General features: G+C 34.7%; 2 protein-coding genes across 3 annotated transcripts; both read right to left on the minus strand.

The window, feature by feature from the left end:
- Window positions 1-2,766: 2,766 nt before the first annotated feature.
- Window positions 2,767-5,188, minus strand: LOC120345707 (ras-related protein Rab-8B-like). Its single transcript, XM_039415255.2, has one exon. It carries the CDS (start codon window positions 5,112-5,114, stop codon window positions 4,488-4,490), a length of 627 nt encoding a protein of 208 aa, XP_039271189.1. The 5' UTR covers window positions 5,115-5,188; the 3' UTR covers window positions 2,767-4,487.
- A 958-nt stretch (window positions 5,189-6,146) lies between these two features.
- On the minus strand, window positions 6,147-17,441 carry LOC120341007 (uncharacterized). 2 transcript variants are annotated; one of them, XM_078117559.1, is made up of 15 exons: window positions 17,120-17,440; window positions 16,708-16,840; window positions 16,551-16,634; window positions 15,694-15,843; window positions 15,409-15,531; window positions 14,944-15,102; window positions 13,813-13,968; window positions 13,328-13,474; window positions 12,579-12,765; window positions 11,954-12,066; window positions 10,150-10,182; window positions 8,516-8,533; window positions 8,138-8,218; window positions 7,274-7,364; window positions 6,147-6,936 (listed from the first exon to the last, which is right to left on the minus strand). In XM_078117559.1, the coding sequence occupies exons 1-15, from the start codon at window positions 17,348-17,350 to the stop codon at window positions 6,837-6,839; spliced, it is 1,806 nt and encodes a 601-aa protein (XP_077973685.1). In that variant the 5' UTR covers window positions 17,351-17,440; the 3' UTR covers window positions 6,147-6,836. The 2 variants fall into 2 exon arrangements, with proteins under 2 accessions (XP_077973685.1, XP_077973687.1); XM_078117561.1 differs by lacking the exons at window positions 8,516-8,533; window positions 10,150-10,182 and having other exon boundaries at window positions 17,120-17,441.
- Window positions 17,442-19,106: the final 1,665 nt, after the last annotated feature.

The raw sequence follows: 19,106 nt of genomic DNA on the forward strand, positions 1-19,106 counted from the left end.
CATTATGCGACATTATGATCAGTTGACGAGCTTATTCCAAAATTTAATTCATACAAAAGTCAAACAAACATGTTCAAAAAAATTAGAAATGTGTAACAAAACAAGCCATAAGTAGCCATTCATACAATGCCAGATGAGCAAGTAACTTCATTAGTCACTATCAGTTGCAACTTGCAAATTACTTGTTGAAACGTAGTAGTATATATTTACGGTTGAAAGCCGTGCTTGTTATCTATTCCCCGGGAATTCTATCAGCTAAATATTATAATTATTGATTTCATTACATAACAAACTGCGATGTTAGGTGTATCTAAAATCAAGCTTAGAGCCTATTTTGGTGCCTATTTCTCAAAATTTTCTCAGGCCGCTTGAGCGCGCCCTGAACCCCAGCCGTGTCGTCCCGCAGTTTTCCTCGCTCCCCTTTTCTGGCCCTACAATTACATTCTGCTGTGGATTTTGGCTCGCGTCAATCAACTTGGGGGGCCCCCATGTAGCCTACATCGTTTCTTAAATACATATCATTTTTTTAAGAATACAAATAGCCTAGTTTTATATCTAACAGCAAATTATTTACCACCCCCTAAATTTTGAAACATCCCCCCTAAAAAGAAAAGCTGGGGAACATACTGCCTAGGGCCTCAACGTCCAGGGGCCTCGAAATTCGGTTTTGAAGTTTGTAATTCTTTTAAAAACTTGACACGTTCAAACCGTACCTAAAGTATATATATATCAAGCTTTTCAGAGTAGAAAATTCTATACACAACTTGTTTCCATCACGTTGTAAACAGCCATTATTACGTCGTTTTCATCATAATAAAGGCAATTAGGTAATATGCTCATTCTGCTGAAAGCTTCTATTGTTCTATGTTAAAGTCGTGGGGAAAAAGAAACACATGAAAGTAATGGAGATAGTCGAAATTTTCAATTCACACTTGGTGAGATAAATCAATCCCAAGGTATTGAAGATACTTATGCGGATGACGCCGAACATAGATCTACACACACACTGAGTTTAAAGGACATTGGTTTGTGGAAGGGGTTATCAAATGAAGAAATAGTCTGTGCACTGAGAGTGACAAACTTAAACAGATAAATTTTGATAAACTTTTGCATGATTAATTGCTTTGACGAAAGCTGGAAAATTTTGTAGTCTAGTCTTACTCTATTTGATGGCTGTAACTATTTTTTATGTGCTCTTAAAAATAACTTCACAATAAGTGTAACGATTGTTTGATCAAAGAAATTAAAAGCAAAACTGCCTCATGTAAATTTTTATTCTTTTAATTAAAAATTTGCACCCATAAATGGGGAGAATGAGTGGTCTAATGCACTCATATTTTTAACATTAAGCAATGACATGCGGTGTTGTTTAGAGATAAATTCTGAGCTCGAAAATATGGAGGAGCCTCACAAATGGTATAGCCTAGCTAGGGCCTCTCACGGTCTAAATCCGGCCCTGCTTGTACCTGGCCTTTCTCGAAGCGAAAAGCGTGCGTGAGCGTCGTCGTCTCACAAAAAATTGTGCTAGCCACGCTCTTGTGGTCGAGTCAATTTATTTTTAGTAAAATCAATCGTAAACAAATTACAAAAGAGTAAGCACATCGTTTTACTGGGTAAGGGAACCGGCAGCTGCGCAAACTGGCTGGAACTGAATAAGGAAATAGCTCGTGAAAAATGTTCGAAACAAATTCCCTATCGTTCATTTCAAAAAGTATCGCAAGCTTGCTTATTCTCAGGTTGCTTTTGCACTGTTTTGATAAGCAATAAATAAGGTGAATCGCGCGGGGCAGTATAGTATAAGTTTATTTCGACTCCATAATCAGCATGACAATAAAATGATTGGTAAAAATAAGATCAATTTCAATCCACTTGTGATGTCATAATGCACCATAAGTCATTATGACTCTTAAATGAATTTTCACGCTGCATAAAATACAAAACATGACATCGTATTACGACGACACGACCAATATCTCGGGCATGTCACCGATTGGGAGTATTCGATAATGTCTTTTTACCAATATCTCGGGCATGTCACCGATTGGGAATATTGGATGACGTGCGTGCGTTAAATCATTTACTTTAGAATTGGATAATCGAAGAAATGGGGTTTATAAATATTTTTATTTATTGCCCATTGGGATCCTGCAGTTTAAAAAGCTATGATTTACACACCAATGTAGTTATCATAATATTATGATGTCATACAAACCAGTGGTGTATAGCCAACCTTTTTATAGAAAGTCGCACAACGTTTTTGTGAAAGGACCTCGGCCGCCTGCAAGATCGAGGACTTTTAGGAGTTCTATTTGATTAAAATGAATTGTCGTTTACAGATATATCTCATTGACTCGTGTCTATATTTTCTATGAAATGATATAATTTAAACGAATGTACGAAACCTATTTTTTGCCAGCGAGATTACTTCGGTGCGGGCAATGAGTTATCTTTGCACAGATTCTATTGCGAACATCGAAGCTTGATTTTTATTACTTCCAATACCGTATATTTAGCCAGACAAGCGCAAAAGTTGTTTTCATCGACTTTCCTCAGACCAAGTGTGATTATAAAATGTTCAAATTTGCGATAATTTAACATAAAGTTTACTGTCGATGGCTAAGTGAGCAAGAATGGCTTGGTTATTTACATAACCAATAAAATTTGTTAACTGTACTTTCCGAAAATGACTATTGACATGTACTTCCTCAAAGCTCTCCTGTCCTATCATATGTGCTCACAAAGTAAAGCATTGCAAGAAGAAACAACTGCATTGTCATGAAAATATCTTTGCAGATCAACTTCAAATAAAGTAAAGTGTAAAATATTACTAGTATATATAATTAAGAAGGCATTACATATTCAATCAATAAAGTAATAATGAAAATTGTTAGGTGGAGATATTTCACTACAACAAATGAGAAGCAGAAGCATGCGAATAAAAGTCTTTTTACATTGCTTGAGTTACAAATTAATGGTTCACACAGGTCGTATTACCTAAATATTTCGATATAAATACATTCGTTTTCAATATCCCAGTGAATAAGTGAGATTCATTACCTAACTAAGCCACAATTTATAAAAGGCTAAAACAAACTTACATGAAATAAAACAAGCAGCATTTAAATAATGATACTTCAAGCATTTATTGATGGTATCTTTCAAATCTGTGGAAAATATTTTAAGTTCGTTGACAGGGCAGTGTCTCAAATATCGAATGACTACTTTACATTATGTTGAAATCTTTGAATCAAATCTTAAATGAAGATATTCTGCATAAGAACACAAAGACAAGTATACATTCTTGATAATACCCACTTTATAAAAACTGGTTCTAGTTAAAACTTGATAGATGGAATGAACAGTATTATTTGGACAAAAAGGGTTGCCAACAGTTACAGCTAGAACAGGCTTTCAAATGAACTGTTAATCAATATAAGGTAAGACGTCTTTTAAACATAAATGAGTTTTTCATTCGGGTTGCACGTTTGACAACTTAGATCACTATTTTCACCTTATAATACTCAGCTAATCCCCGTAAAGGACCGTGTAACCTGAATGTATATTATTAATGATAATGACTATCTGAGCAAACAATTTACTACAGAAATACCCCAAATATTTTACATATATAGGTAAATAAATAATTTGCCACATAGTAGGCCATTATATTTATCAAAAAGGGGCTAAAAGATCATTTCTTACAAATGACGAATTTTTTTTTTCATGCCATCTATCAGTTTTGCTACATGGTATATAAAATATATTTTTTTATCACATACATTTTAATACTCTTGATAATATTCAAATGACTATACAATATTGAAAATATGGAGAGTTTTGGGGTATTCTTACTAATGATTTGTGAAGAAATTGGCTGATTCACATACAGTTTTTCCACACATGGCATGTAACCTCAGATATTATGACAAATATGAAAAAAAATTTGACTGATAAAAGCAGCGCAAGTGTATAATGAATAATATCACCAATTTTAGTTCAACAAATCAGAGAACAAAATCTGCCTACTTGGTTGATATACTAATTTTTTTTTTATCGATGAAATTTATAATTGGAGTAACGCAATTGATGCAATCTTTTATCACTATATTTTAATCATTAATCAAAAACATTTTCATTATCAAAAGGTAGAATAGTTTTATAACTTATCGAAAATTTCTTTTTCGAATATATTTCTGATTACATGTTCATAAATATTAATTAATAGAGCTTTTCCTTCACCAAGTACCGAGCAGTGTGCTGTTCATACGAGTAGTGGCCAACCTTCCATAGATTTATTAACAAACATTGCACTTGTTTTTGCTGAAAACACTGCAGCTTTAATAAGGATAAGTGCATATTATAATGACGTCTGATAGATTCTTTGTATTTGTTTGCACAAAAGCCTTTGTGAATAATATTATTACAAATATCTCATGCCATTTAAATGCAGTGATGACAGGCCACACAGTTTGATCTAGTATGTTTCATTACAGAATACTACACCAGCGATCAATAAATCCTGTTTTTTGCTTAGTTTGTTCTGCTACAACAATTGTATTTTTTGCTGTTGTATTTGAGTCCATCCTGCTATCCATTTTTCTTTTAATGTCTCTTGCAATAGTATAGAATGCCTCTTCCACATTTATACTAGCTTTCGCACTTGTCTCCATGAATTTTATTCCATATTCGACAGCTAAGGTTTGCCCACTTTCTTTTGCTATTGCCCGCTTGTCATTCATATCACATTTGTTTCCGAGAATCATTTTCTCAACATCTGAAGATGCATGCTCTTCAATATTTCTTATCCAGTTTTTAATGTTGTCAAAAGACTTGGAATTTGTGATATCATAGACTAACATGATTCCCATAGCGCCTCTATAGTAAGCAGTAGTAATGGTCCTGAAACGCTCTTGTCCAGCTGTGTCCCATATTTGTAGTTTAATTTTTTTACCGTCCAGTTCGATAGTTCTTATTTTGAAGTCAATACCAATTGTTGATATAAATGTAGAATTGAACTGGTCTTCCGAAAATCGAAATAGTACACATGTTTTTCCAACTCCGCTGTCTCCAATTAAAAGAAGTTTGAACAGATAGTCATATGTTTTACCTGACATGATGAAATCTAAGGCTAAGAAATAAAATCAACCCTTACTATGTTGTTTATCATACAGTCATCACTGAAATTATTTAAATGAAATAAGACTTTGATAAATATTTTTTGTTCTGTTAGGGTTTTATACAGTTAAACAAAGAGCGCAAAGCAATTCTGAATTTGACAGAGTGGATATTGGTTTTTAATTCAACACTCTCAGGATAAGATTTTACATATTTATCCTGTGGGTGAGGAAAGCCAATATGATGGCTTAATCATATCGCGAACCATGGCATGTCGCCCGATTACCATCAGTCCAAGTCGGGTATGGGATTAGTTAGCCAGTTATTTGTTTCAGATGCTTGGACTTGATGGAGGAAATTACGCCACACCAATCAGCTAGTTTGATACCGTAGTTCATGGTGGTTTATTTTGAAAACTCCTGTAATGTAAATGAAGAATTCTGGAGACAAAACTTTTGAATAAGTTTGAAAAGGAGCAGTCGGACAGTAGACTATAAAATGTAAAATACTTCAAATAAGAATTTAATGTAAAAATGTTGACACTACCACAGTACCGTACGGTACTAGGCCTACAACAGTTGTACACGCTCCCGCATTGCTCTATTGTGATAAACGGTGTCGGTACCGATAGTCCGTCCGTAATGACTGGAAGTGGAACCCAGTACAGCAGTCAGGGAACACGTTTTTTACTTTTTTGAGCAACGGTCTTAGGAGGTAGGCTATAATTTCCACATGACTTCAGCTTCCCACCGTACCGTACATAAATAAAATCCTACACCGGTTCGCTATATGTTGAACTACTGGTACTTCGCTGGGCTGTATTGTCCATCGCAAAAGCTCAAGCTGAGCCTACTAACTGACTGACCAAGCTGAGCTTTTCCCAAGAGCCTCCGGGCCAATCCCTTCGATAAGTTACGGACAGAGAAGTTGCTGAATTCCACGCGCCGAATAACATGTTCCCTTTTTATATAAAAAGAAAATACCTACTTTTGTTTGAAAAATATAAGTTTAATTATAACATTTTTTTCAAAAAATAAAGCTTTGTAAAATTGTCCTAAAAATTTTTTTAAAAACGTACTAAAAAGAATATTACTTCACCATATGAACATTTTGACACCTGCTGTGCAAATTTATATATTTTAGAAACTGTTCAACTTGATTTCAATAATAAACAAAACTTGGAACGTACACGCTATGTTTAAGTGTGTGTTTACACATTTAAAAATGCCATATAGTGTATGAGAATTAGTAAATATTAGTTGAACATCCATTTTTCGAGTAGATAAAGATTTTCATATAAATCAAGATATTTTTACTATTTGCCTATTACCACAAGGAATCGCATTGGTTATAACTTATACACGATTTTAAGCTTTATCAACTTATAAAGTTTTTTTTTTACAAAAGCTTGCGCTTCCGACGAATCATCTTATACAGAAAACTAGAAAAATTAAAAAACTGACGACACCACGACGACGTACGGCCACCATAAAAAAGTATATCAATATAAAAACAGATAATAAAATACAAAAATATCTCAAGGAAGCATTCAACAAAAGCCTAAAAAATGATATCCTATATAAATGTAATCAAAGTATGTCTAATGACACTTTCATTCAATTTTCAGAAATTGCATAAACAACATAAGCAACAGAGAACTATTTCCCGAAACGATGGCAGTTCATGGTCTAAGCAGCACACATCGTCGAAGTCCATCCAAATTACATATCTGTATCTTGAGTTTGGTGATATATCTCGTCCAACCCAGGTAATTCACCGTAGTCTTTTCCTCTCATGTCATACCCTGACTTTGCGCTGCAACTGGATAATTATTGTGTGTCAGATTCGTAAAGTAAAACCATCGTAGGAAGTATTGGTAAATTAATCGAATGAAATAATTAACCAATGCTATGAGTGATTAAATATTCTCAGTGTTAACAGCCCTCACAAATTTTGCTAGTGTTATATTCCTCAAAAATCTAAAGTTGTGACAGACCCTTCTCGGTACTCCTGAGGTATGCGCACCAAGATGTCGCACAACCTGAACCCTAACCTGGTACACAACCTGAGTTCAGTGTGTTCGCCATCTTGGTGCGCATACTTCAGGAGGTCCCCCTTTTCAAAATACTCCTTGTAATGAAATAATAACCGTTCATACCTGAAACCAAAATGTCTTAAAACAACCACTATCAATATAATTATCAGTAAAGTTCCGAACAGTGAACCCAAAACGATTCCAACAATGGCACCTGGATAAAAAAAAAATGAATTAATAAAAGCTCGACTGAGATGATAGAAACAACTGATAACCCTAAACATAGACAGCTCAAAAGGATATTTTATATCGTTTTGACGACTCCAAAAAAGTCGTCACTAACTAACAAACCCTAAAAATTAATGCTTTAAAATATATTCCACATATCACTGTTATGTTTTATATGTTTTTTTTTTTCAACTTGCTTCTGGGTCAGATGATGTGTTATATGAGAAGCTTACAATTTTGACTTTTACTGGATGTCTAGTCAGTCCTGTATAAAGGCGCGATAGTTAATATTTCTAACAGTCGGAATCAAATAATCCAAGCAAGTGCACCGATTCTCAACCAGTGGGCCATGGTCCAATTATCGACTGCAGAAGCTTTTTCAGATGAGTCACAAGGATAGAATTATTGATAAATTATTAAACTTTGATTGTATGAATGAATGATAAATGAACGATGCTGCTGTTTTTGTTACTGAGTGGTAATTCTCATTTTAATTATTATAGTGAAAAGATTTATTTTTTGTTTTTCTTGTTGTTTTTCCCTTGCATGAAAAAGTTAGTGAACCACAGAATTTTTTGTGCAACGTAAGTGGGTCACGAAAAAGATTGAGAACCCCTTCCCTAGAGTATATTGTATTATATGAAGCTTATAAACTAGAGCATTCCATCTACTACAAAACACAAAAGAGCACAAAATAAAGCATATTTGTACAAAAGTAAAAAACGAAGAAGTGAGCTAATACCATTTGTAATATCATACCGTCAGATAAAGATGATGGTTCACTATGTGGCGTTGTTGTCGTTGTTGTTGTTGTTGTTGTTGTTGTTGTTGTTGTAGTTTCTACATAATAAGAGAAAACGTGTTTAAAAATACACATGTCTATTATTTGGCGATGTTTCTGAATTTGTTTGATTTGATGCAATTATCTTTTCAATATTAGGTTTCCATTATGAGGAGAATAAAGGTTTGTGTAACACAAAACATGTATATGTTAGGTAACGCAATTTAAATAAAATAGGATAAACTGTCTCTTTTAATCTTTTATATAATCAACTTTTGGTGTTTCAAATATTCATGCATAAAGAATAAACCACAAATGAATGAGTTAAATTAGTTTTAAAACGTCGATGTTATCACCTTCTGTGGAAGTTTCTATATTGGTGACTAGGCTTGCACGTAATTTACGGATTTACGGAATTACGGAATTATTTCGAGTTACGGAAGCGAAGTTACGAATTACGTAAATTCGTAATTATTGGTGGAGCGCTTTCGCGATTGAAACGAGCTCTCTTTAGAGCAGTCAATTCCGTCGATTGTAAAAAATTAAAGTTTAAAAAGTAGAAGAAGTTAGAGTTCCGGTATTCGCAGCCGTTTTTCTCTCTCTTGTTACGCAGATGGTGAAGGCATAACGCGTTGCCATTTACTAACCTATTATCAACTTATCTAGCATGGCAAATATACATATTAAGCGTAGATATGGGATAGAATTGTGTCGAGACCGATGGACGCCAACACACCTGGTTTCAACTTCTTCGGGTGAAATGACTAAAGAATGTAAGAGACAACTTACCAAACATGGTCTATTTGTAAATGCCGTGATAATTAATGTCGCGCTTATCAAACAGCAATATGACGACGGAAGAGAAATTGCGTAATGAACCAACGCAACTTAGTCTTTTCGTCATCGGTAAAGCGATTCAGACGGCAAAGAAACAAAAAAAGGGGGGATTTCCCATGTTTATATTGCGCGAGAGCCATTTTCTATTACAAAATCTTGATGTTCTGTTACAGGTTTTATCGTTATATATCTGTCCGGACTTGGCCTTGTTTTCACAATGCCTCGCACTATTTCGGCCAAATATGTCTTTACAATATCTTTAAGTCTTTACCAAATGCGGCAACTTATTTTGATTTATCGTCGACTCAAATACCACCGGCACTCGACCAAACTTGTGTCGACTTGAGTTAGAAAAGTAAATTAATATTTTCGTGAGTGCAAAATAAATGTCACCAAATGCATTGTTTTGCGGTATAACTTTGTATTTTCGGAGAAGGCATGTCATATAAGTACGGTATTTAAATTATGCGCAAATAATCAATATTTGATCTAAATTTATCGCAAATAATGTTATAACATTTAGGCCGCGAAATGATTTAATGTAAAATGAAGCATGGTAATCGGAATATCGTAAATAAGTCGGCATCAATAATTATTATAAAATGCTAACTAGGTAGTAAGGTCGGATAATGTAAAAACACGGTACAATAACAAGTCTTCGTCGCGAGGCAAGCGCAAGTATAATCAAACGAGAGAATACGCTCGTCGTTGATTTATAAATTAGAAACCCGGAATTTTTATTTAATACGAAACTCGTATTTATACGTTAATATGATTTTAAAAAAGTTAATTATCGTTTCATAAATATATTACCACTTACCAGTGTTGGTAATGATAAAATTGATCACATAAAATTGGGTGATAAAGTTGATAAAGGAAAATCAAAGCTAACACAAAAGATAAAAATCAGAATAAAATTAATTTGAATTCACTCCTTGATATTTGTCTTTAGCATCTGTCGCCGGCGTGTAGTACTGGCGGAAATATGAAAACCAAACTGTCCCAACTGTCGATGTCCCATTCGGAATAGAAGTGGATTAAATTGGTTGTTATGATAGGTTTAAAAGTGTGAAAAAAATATCGCAATTACGGGGTAATCGTAATCGATTTGGCCGTAATTACGGAATTGATTTTTGTCAATTACGTGCAAGCCTATTGGTGACTGATGTCGTTGCCACATTAGACGCTGTAAAACAATTTGACAAACTGTCAATAATTTTGTTTTATTAATTTAAAGAACAATAATAGTGGGCGACAGATTTTTGACACTTTTTTGCTATAAAATATATATTTGAAAATTTGGCGGAAGAACCTTTCGAATTTATGATAATTTTGGCAAAAGATTTAGAGAATCCCACTAAAAAAGAGACTCTGTTAATTTTTTTTTTTTTTGATTACGAGAGTTTCTCGTGAACATAATTTTTTTAAATATACATTTGCGAATAGAATAAACATATCCGTGCTGATTTACATAAAAACATGCATGAACATAACAGCTTTTTCAAATGTGATTCAAGGGTGCTTCTGAAGGCGTAGCACGTAAATCAAGATGTTCATATCTATCCTAAGAAGAAAAAAAATCGATAAGACAGCTTTAACCATATGACGCGGGGGTATGCAACCTGCGACCCGCGAGCCGAATGTGCCACCAGCGAAACGAGTTTTTAATTACTTTAGTTTAATTAATCTGGTACGTGTGAGTAATTTCGATTTGCGTTGTAAAGCGTATACCTCAGTCCAGTGGTTCTCAACCGGGGGCCGGGGCCCCCCAAGGGGGACACGAAGCAGTTTCAGGGGGGCCACGACACAAGTCTAATAATTGGTCATAAGGCGACTTCGTTTGCATAATTTCCTTTCAAAATCAAATTCCCTGTTTTGGCGTTCACCGCATTTTTATTACCTAACTAGGTTATTTGCGATCACTGGGTGCAAACACTTTCTTGTGCGTGAATTGTTTGATCATACTGGAATTTGGAATCCACCAATCAAAATAGTTCGCTGATAGGCCGTCTAACCTGCAGACGGTCGGTTTCACTAGACTGCAAGATAACTTTCGCTATCTCAATATAGATGCGATGTCCCATATGTAAATTTATAATGCCTAACATGCGAAAATGGAACGACAATTACGTTGGCTTTACCAAAGTAACTCGAGGTGACAGAGAATGTGTTCAATACCTGCATTACTCGTATGTAATGAGCAGTGAATCATTACGTTCACCTTAACACCAAAAGTGAAGTGACAAAAATCATACGCAGGTGGAAGACTTTGTCACAACCTTTGTGCGAATCTGTTTTTTCTGATCTTGTTAGCATCAAAACCGTCTCAAGTTTGACAGTGACATTCGTCTGGCTATATCAATGACGGTCCCTAGAATTAGGAACCTCCTCAGACAATCCAAAGCGCAAGATACACATTCGTTGTATACTAAAAAGCTTGGCCTTCCTTGTCTGTGGTTTGTTTTTGCATTCCACAAAAAGTCGTAAAACATACAATCCAACACGTTTAGATTTGGAATGACGCACAGGGGGCCACGAGAGCAAAAAGGCGCCGGAAGGGGGCCACGAACCATAAAAGGTTGAGAACTGTCTCAGTCCAATATATTTTCTATTTCTACGACGTTACAATGACCTAACAGCTAGCTTGTGCGAAGCGATCAACGCATGTAGTTAGATCAATAATCAAAAGTTTTGTGCCTGCCTATATCAAATAAAAGTGGTTTCCGCGGTTCCGCCCAGTTATTTTTATCTGGCCCTCCCGCATTAAAGGTTGCACACTCCTGATATGACGATTCATGCCTCTCTCTAGTTCAGAAACCCAGTTCTGACAAAGGAATAATTGAAGTTATTCCTTTTATATGACGTAACTAGAATAACTTGGGCAGTCGCTTAAATCGCCATATCACAGTTTGTAATTGGGGATCAAAAAGGCGACTCTTGAGCATGAATATACTCACCAGGAATTTTAAGCCCGGAGGCAGCAAATATTGACTTTTCGGTTGCATTCGAATTCCGATAGTCATCAATAATATCTTGCTCTGATATGGACTTGTCAGCTTCGATTTCGACTCTAAAATACAATGAGATCGGCATGGCTTTGACACACTTTACTTTCATGAGATCGATTATAATCACTGTAGGTAATATTGTTTCTGTTTTTGCATGAATATGGTGTTCTATTTAATTTTCCATTCACTAATTCATCGCAACACAAGGTAACACGATTTATGTATCACGAGTAGGTGGTATAAAGGAGACAAAAGCTAGATAATACGTTTGTAGCATATTATGTTGTTGTTATTTGTTTTCTTTTTGTTCGTATTCCAAGCAAATAAATGAGTTTCTTTTCATTATAGGCGAACGATCTCCAGATGTTTTTGCATGAAAAGAATAGCTTTGAATAACTTTGTTTAAGTAATATGAAACCGTGGTATTATTAAATCGACGTATTCATTAATAAGAAGGAAGGGTAAATTAGACATTATGAGCCCTGTTTAACTATGTTTTAATATGATATCAAGTGTATAGTTGTTTCAGGTTTCTCATATTTCTAATAAACATCAACTAAAAAATATTAATCACCTGCAAATGACGCTTCCTTCTCTGAAACCTACTACTTGAATATTTCGAATTCCATTTAATGTCAGTATATTACTTAATGCTGATTCCACTTGCATTGTCAAATTCATAGATTCTTCCGAACTAGCATTCGAAAGATTTGAACTGTACGTCCTGTTTGCTAGAGGTATCTCAAAGGCCAGGATGGTAGCTGCAGGAAAACATGAGATATACAATACTCTACGCATAGTGTATTATTTGGGCAAGTTTATTTTTTCTAATCAGTATAAAATTATACGTATACAAATTTTGAGAAAAAAAAAGATAAACACATTGTTTTAATGGGAAAGGGAAGCCAAATCGCGAAGAACCGAAGTTGGTTATCGAGAGGCGACACACGTGGTTTTAATATACGAGTACATATACTTAAGATCGGGAAAATTAATTTTGGAACTACAGTTATTTATTGTCGATTAGCACCGTATGGTTCTTATGCGATTCATCAAACCTAAATCGCTTAGGCTACTAGAGATAACGATTAGATATGTATTTCGAATATATGGAAATGTAAAATGGAAAGGATTCTTGAAATTTCGTATACGTATGTAATCAATCATTCAATTGCTTGACAGCAAACGTATAAAATTACCGCTAATCACGTTATACATTTTACTTCCTCTTTTAGATTTAGAACGTCTGGTCATAATAGAAAAAAGCGGCTATGATAAAAAGATGAGAAAATAAATAACTTTTCCACGAAAACCTAAATTTACCTTCAATTATGCCAGTAGTCACCATTGCGGTTGTTGAAATGTCATCGGTTTTTAGTGGTTGAGAGGTTGAAATTTCTTCAGACCCATTTAACGCTGTTGACGTCATGATACTTTCTTCGGAGGTTGTGTCAATATCTGTGGTTGAACCTATAAAATTATAAACATGGTACCTTTTAGACAGTTTAGTCAGTGTTCCACAAAAATTTCTCACAAATGAAGGCTCAATGTACTTACTATATTTTAATAGTTTAGAAATTATTGTCTTTATTTTATAAATTCCAAATGGCAAATGACGACTCAGCCAACTTCATTTCTAGAATATATTGTGCTATTATGCTTAGATTGTGCTTTCGCCGATTATATGAAACGATTCACAGACAACAATTGATAATGTCCTTAAACTTTTGACATTTTATGCCACATGCAGAAAATTTTAACGGTCGTAATGAATTATATGCATTATTTTGTCATTTTATGAATTTCACCTTCACTGAAAATAGTAGTATCTGCGATAGATGACGTAGATGAAATGGAATCGGTAGTTATTGCATGTAAGGCTGTAGTTTGTGCTAGATCTGTTGTAGAATCCGTTTCTGTGTTTGATACCACTGTACTTTGTTCAGAAACTGTAGTGTTCATAGCTGGAATATATATTATAAATAAATTCTCAATATCAATATCAGAACAAGTGGAATCAATCACACAAGTTTACTTCTGCATTCTCAATGACTAGCCATACTTAGGGTAGGGCAACGGCAGGTATATAAAAAAAATTTGACTTAATGCAGGGGTGCACAACTCAAATGAGGGTACGTGCCAAATTTTTCAAAACAATCTTGTCGCGTGCCACGCACAATTGTGGTATTGTAAATTAACTCCGTAAAACAAACAAATTGCAATAACAATACATGATAACGGATATCTATTTATTGAAACAATTTTTTGTCCTGAAAAAAAAACTGCTGTTTTTGATATAAATGTGATATTTTAATGTATATCATAAATATTTCTTTATTTTACAAAACCGTTCGCGTGTCACGTTTGAGCGTTTGGCGTTCCAAATTTGGCACGCGTGCCTCGTGTTGTGCACCCCTGACTTAATGATATCAAGAGAGTTTTGTTCAATAACAACGAGCTCAACAACAACAACAATAAAGGGTTTAGAAAATGATCCATAGGTCAACTTCGTGACAAACAACTACTTAATTTTACCATTGTTCACGTCAGTGGTAACAATGGTGTTCGTTGAAAATGTTTCAATAAATCAGCGCTCGTTGTTCTTACTATGTTCGGGTATGGTGAGAAATAAACTACTGACTGACTGATCGCAAACTGCAAACTTTTAAATTATAGAGAAAAGTTGGCTACTTGTTCGGCGATATTGACTACTTGTTTATCAGAGACCTTTTGTAGTCTGACTGACCTTCCGTCAGTTGCTAAAAGAAGCGCGGCCAGTAATTCACGAAATTCTATAACGTTATAAGTTATTTTTCAAATCAGAAGATTGGTGAAACTTTTTGAAAATTTCATTTTACAGTTAACCAAGTTTAGGTGCATGTAGTCAATTTTTATCGGACTCATTTACAAGAATTATTGCGTTATTTTATGACCCCCACCTCCACTGATGAACGTTGTCTCCACGAAATCAGACGTTGTTAACATGACATTTGTGGTAGTCGATTGTGAGGTTCTATTTTTTGATACAACTGTCGTAGAAACTGGTACCATAGTCGATAATTCTGTATTTTGTTCGTCAGCCATTGTGGTATTCATACCTGTATATATATATATATATATTGTAATGATACATATATATTTAATATTTTAGATATATACTGATCCCTATTATGTTCAGTTGATGCTTAATACATTGTTCTAAATTTACATATGTTTAGAGTAAATGTTTATTTGTATGTAAAAACGAGTTAACACTTAGCAAAGGTGTGAAACATTTGCCATCCAAACTTCCAAAATTACAAGATCTGGTTAAAAAGAAAAAGTGGGGCAACAGTGATAACAGAAGGAGATATGGAATATTTTTATAGCAACTTGTTATAGCCTACATGTCAGTGGCTACGTACCCATGGTGGTTGTTATTGAAATGCCATCGATTATTGGTGGTTGAGTAGTGGAAATTTCATCAAGCTCGGTTACTGTTGTTATGTTCACTTCTTCGGAAGTTGTTGCAATGTCTGTAGTGGATTCTAAAAATCAAAATTACTTTTCACCCAACGAGGTGATGTAACAAAAATTTCCTACAAACGTTACAACTTGTAGGAACAAAGCTTAAACAAAATTGTTGATGACGTTGATCTCGCTTGTCATGCAAGCGCTTATAACTATATTGGCCTGTTCAAATATCTCACCTACGCTGAAATCCGGTGTCGTGGCATCAGACAACGACGTTGTTAGCAGTTGTGAACTTGTATTTTTGGGAAAAGCTGGAGTAGAAACCGTTATCGTGCTGGATGCAACTGTGCTTTGTCCGCCAGCCATTGGTGTTTCCGTCGTTGGATCTGTATATAGTACGCGCACTTCGTCATAAAGGTTAATAGGCTTACTTAAAAGTCAGAGCGGAAAGGTCCATTAATTTCACTAATATATATATATAGAAATTAAATTAAGCTACACTGAGTTAGGCTATGTAACTTCAGTAGTTTATGCCCAAGAAGCTATCGTGGTCTTTGACAATATATTATGCTCTCAATAATATTTGATTTCAAGAACTATATATACACTAATTAATATCAGAAAATTAGCAGAAATTTCAGCATGTTTGGCTAATACCGATCGATTTATCTCCCCATCACCGAAATATGTAGTTTCAGTAAGGCGAATCTCGAATTTCAGACCCGTACGAATTCTACGAATTCATATTTTTAACGCGCGTATTCGTATGTGTGCTAAATTATAATATGTTATGCATTTTAAAGAATCGGATATGGAGTTTTCAACAATACCTGGTTTAGAATACGAATAAAGTCCAACCGAAGTAGAATGCATCTGTCTTGTTCAATATTTCTGAGAAATTTTCAACAAATTTCCGAACCAATTACTGGAAGCGATATCTTACAATGTATTGCCATACACCACAGAGTGTCTAATTTCACACTTTTATTGTTACACATCGTAGAGGTTCTTGTTGAATTTAATGAAATTCTAATGTTATATTTTACTGGCAACAGTTTGCTCATGATTGGATCACTGGATAGATATTTCCTACCTTCACTGGTATATAGATCACTTGGTATTGACTGTGTTGTTGATACGATGTCAGTGGTCGATGGATGTGGTGTTGTTATCAGTTCTACAATTGCAAATTCATCGTTTAAAATAAATATGTTTACTTTTAAATAATCTAATCTAAAAAACTGACCCACCTGCATTTATGTGAAAGATAAGAGTGCGGTTTGTATATTTTGGTAATGCACTGAAAAAATCCGAAATGAAGTTTTTGGCGCCATTTATTGCAGCCTGCGTTGTTGGATTTAGAAAAGTTACTTCAACCAGGATCTTAAAAAAATAAAAAGTTTATTACATTGCATACTGTTGATGGGCCTTGACACCTCTGACTCAATGAGAGCCTGAAATTGGATCTAGCCTGTTCCAAACCCGCGCCACTAGTCGTCTTATGACACCTCGCTTTGTGGCACGCCCTAACTGCGTCAATTGTCATGACTATTTTGACATAGACTTACAACCAACTGCATGAAAAGGATTAATAAGTACATAGATATATACAATATCAATTTAACATGCCGCTGTAGGTTCTGTAGTAAATGTGGTTATTACCGTGTCATTTCCAATAAAAGTTCCATTATATTCGAAATTTTCATTGTTTCCTTGCAGTTGACGCTTCGACCTTGACAATAATTTCCCTTCATTCCCTTTAGCTATGTGCAGGCTAGGTTCCCAATTAACGGATTCTTCATATGCTTTGTAAAAATTAATACTCGAGTTGAAGACCATTGAATAGCCAGCAACCAACACAATTGCACAGATAATAATCCGTTTGTTATTCATTTTTATGTTAGTAATGTAGAATAATATGAAAGTCCAATCCTCGAATCTGTTTCTACATTCCTAGTAAGCATTCTGTAAGAGATGGAAGATGAAATCTACTAATCCAATTGAAGAATAATCATGACATGGTGGTAAACTACTGCTGGCATTAGTTGGATGCATACATGCAGTCCGTTGCCTATTTACTTTTATTTCCACTTCGAGTCAAATTCTATTTGGTAATTTCCAATTAAATAATAAAAGATTCTGCTTAAAATGAAAAGGCAGTGAAAAGTTTGTGAAGTAAATATGACGAATAGGCTACAAGATTCTACTTTTTCGTTGTTGTCTCGTTACTGGTCTCAATTGACTGACCTAACTGAAAATAATGGTACTGTTCCGCTGTTTCAAACACTGTAAAATATCCAAACATATAAATGGAATTTAAATGACACAATCAAAAGCCTTCAATCTTTGTCAATGGTCGCCTGACGAATCTCAGTAAAAGCGATCTGGATTGTTTACTGTGTATTCATTATTGATACAGGTAAAAAAAAATAAGTAAACCTTAGATGTGCCAATTCTAAACTTGACAAATCTACACTATTCTTCTGATTGTATCTCTTGTTAAAAATGCTAATAAAAGTAGGATTTGTTAGAATGACTTTATTTGAAGATTTTCTTCAAAGCTAAATCCTACATTGTCCAGTTCTATTATATTTTCATTAAATATGGGCATCGTCTACAGTTACACTCAATATAACATACAACGCATGGTCTGTATTGAATGGGACTAAACTAAACTAATGGTGACTATCTATAGCATACAGAACTTATAAGTATTGAGTAGTGTTGCCATTTCGATAAACAAAAGGATCAGTTTTCAATCGAATTGTTGTCTTTGTTTGATACTTTCATCACAAAACTCGGTCAACATTCTTTTGCCAATCAGACACAACAGAATTGGATCGTAATTAGCTTCACTTTTCAATACAAAGACGCCACAAACAATTAAAGACATAAGTTTAACGTAGAAATGAACTGGACAAAATTGGGATTATAGAATTCGCCTTATCCCGAACCCCTTCATAAAAACATACGATTGAATATTATTGTTGCGCCCTATTTCCGGAAAACCTAGTTTACCAAGGGTAACGTTACATTTTTTATTTTCAAGGCTCTGTCATTTGCAGAAATGTATTTCTCATTAGTCAAATACCAACTCCGAATGAGAACTCTGTATTATCTACCTAATCTAAAGGTAATCGGAACATTCGAAGATCAGATTTCTTTTATTATTATTTCCGTCGTGTAAAATTCGTGGAAATCACTGAAGTATATATATAACGTTATGTAATTGTAAACGGTGTTTGCCAGGATTACAAATTTAAATTTGCCTCTCTATTTCAGGTAGTATCGAAATATTTATCCTGGTCAGGCAAGAGTGTGCGTCGATCCTAAAATTGTATCTAACGTACTCCAGCGCACATGATCAGTTAAAATTCGATGACTGCTCTGATATGGACAATACATTGATATCTATCCTTTGGAGGCAAGTCGATCGCAAAGCGAACCACGGCCCCTGGTCCATTTCGGGTATAGTGAATATTTATCCTTCTTGTTGGGATTACAGCTTTTCAGTAGTTCTTCATACAGAATGGGATTTTCATATTTATCTCGAAGAGAGTGAATATAGGATGACTCAATCATGTGGCGGGAATCCGAAACAGTGCGGAGACGTTTAGCACGATATGCCAGCCGTCAGAGAATAAGAAGC

The sequence above is a fragment of the Styela clava genome, chromosome 1 (assembly GCF_964204865.1).
Source record: "Styela clava chromosome 1, kaStyClav1.hap1.2, whole genome shotgun sequence".
Taxonomy (NCBI): Eukaryota; Metazoa; Chordata; class Ascidiacea; order Stolidobranchia; family Styelidae; genus Styela; species Styela clava.

Excerpts from the sequence above, each read along its gene's own strand:
- LOC120341007 (XM_078117559.1), bottom strand. The coding sequence starts at position 17,350 with ATGAATAACAAACGGATTATTATCTGTGCAATTGTGTTGGTTGCTGGC. Across the intron at positions 16,841-17,119 it reads CTTTTATTGGAAATGACACG|ATCCTGGTTGAAGTAACTTT; the intron begins GTAATAACCACA and ends TATTTTTTTAAG. Across the intron at positions 13,969-14,943 it reads GACAACGTTCATCAGTGGAG|CTATGAACACTACAGTTTCT; the intron begins GTGGGGGTCATA and ends TATATATTCCAG.
- LOC120345707 (XM_039415255.2), bottom strand. The coding sequence starts at position 5,114 with ATGTCAGGTAAAACATATGACTATCTGTTCAAACTTCTTTTAATTGGA.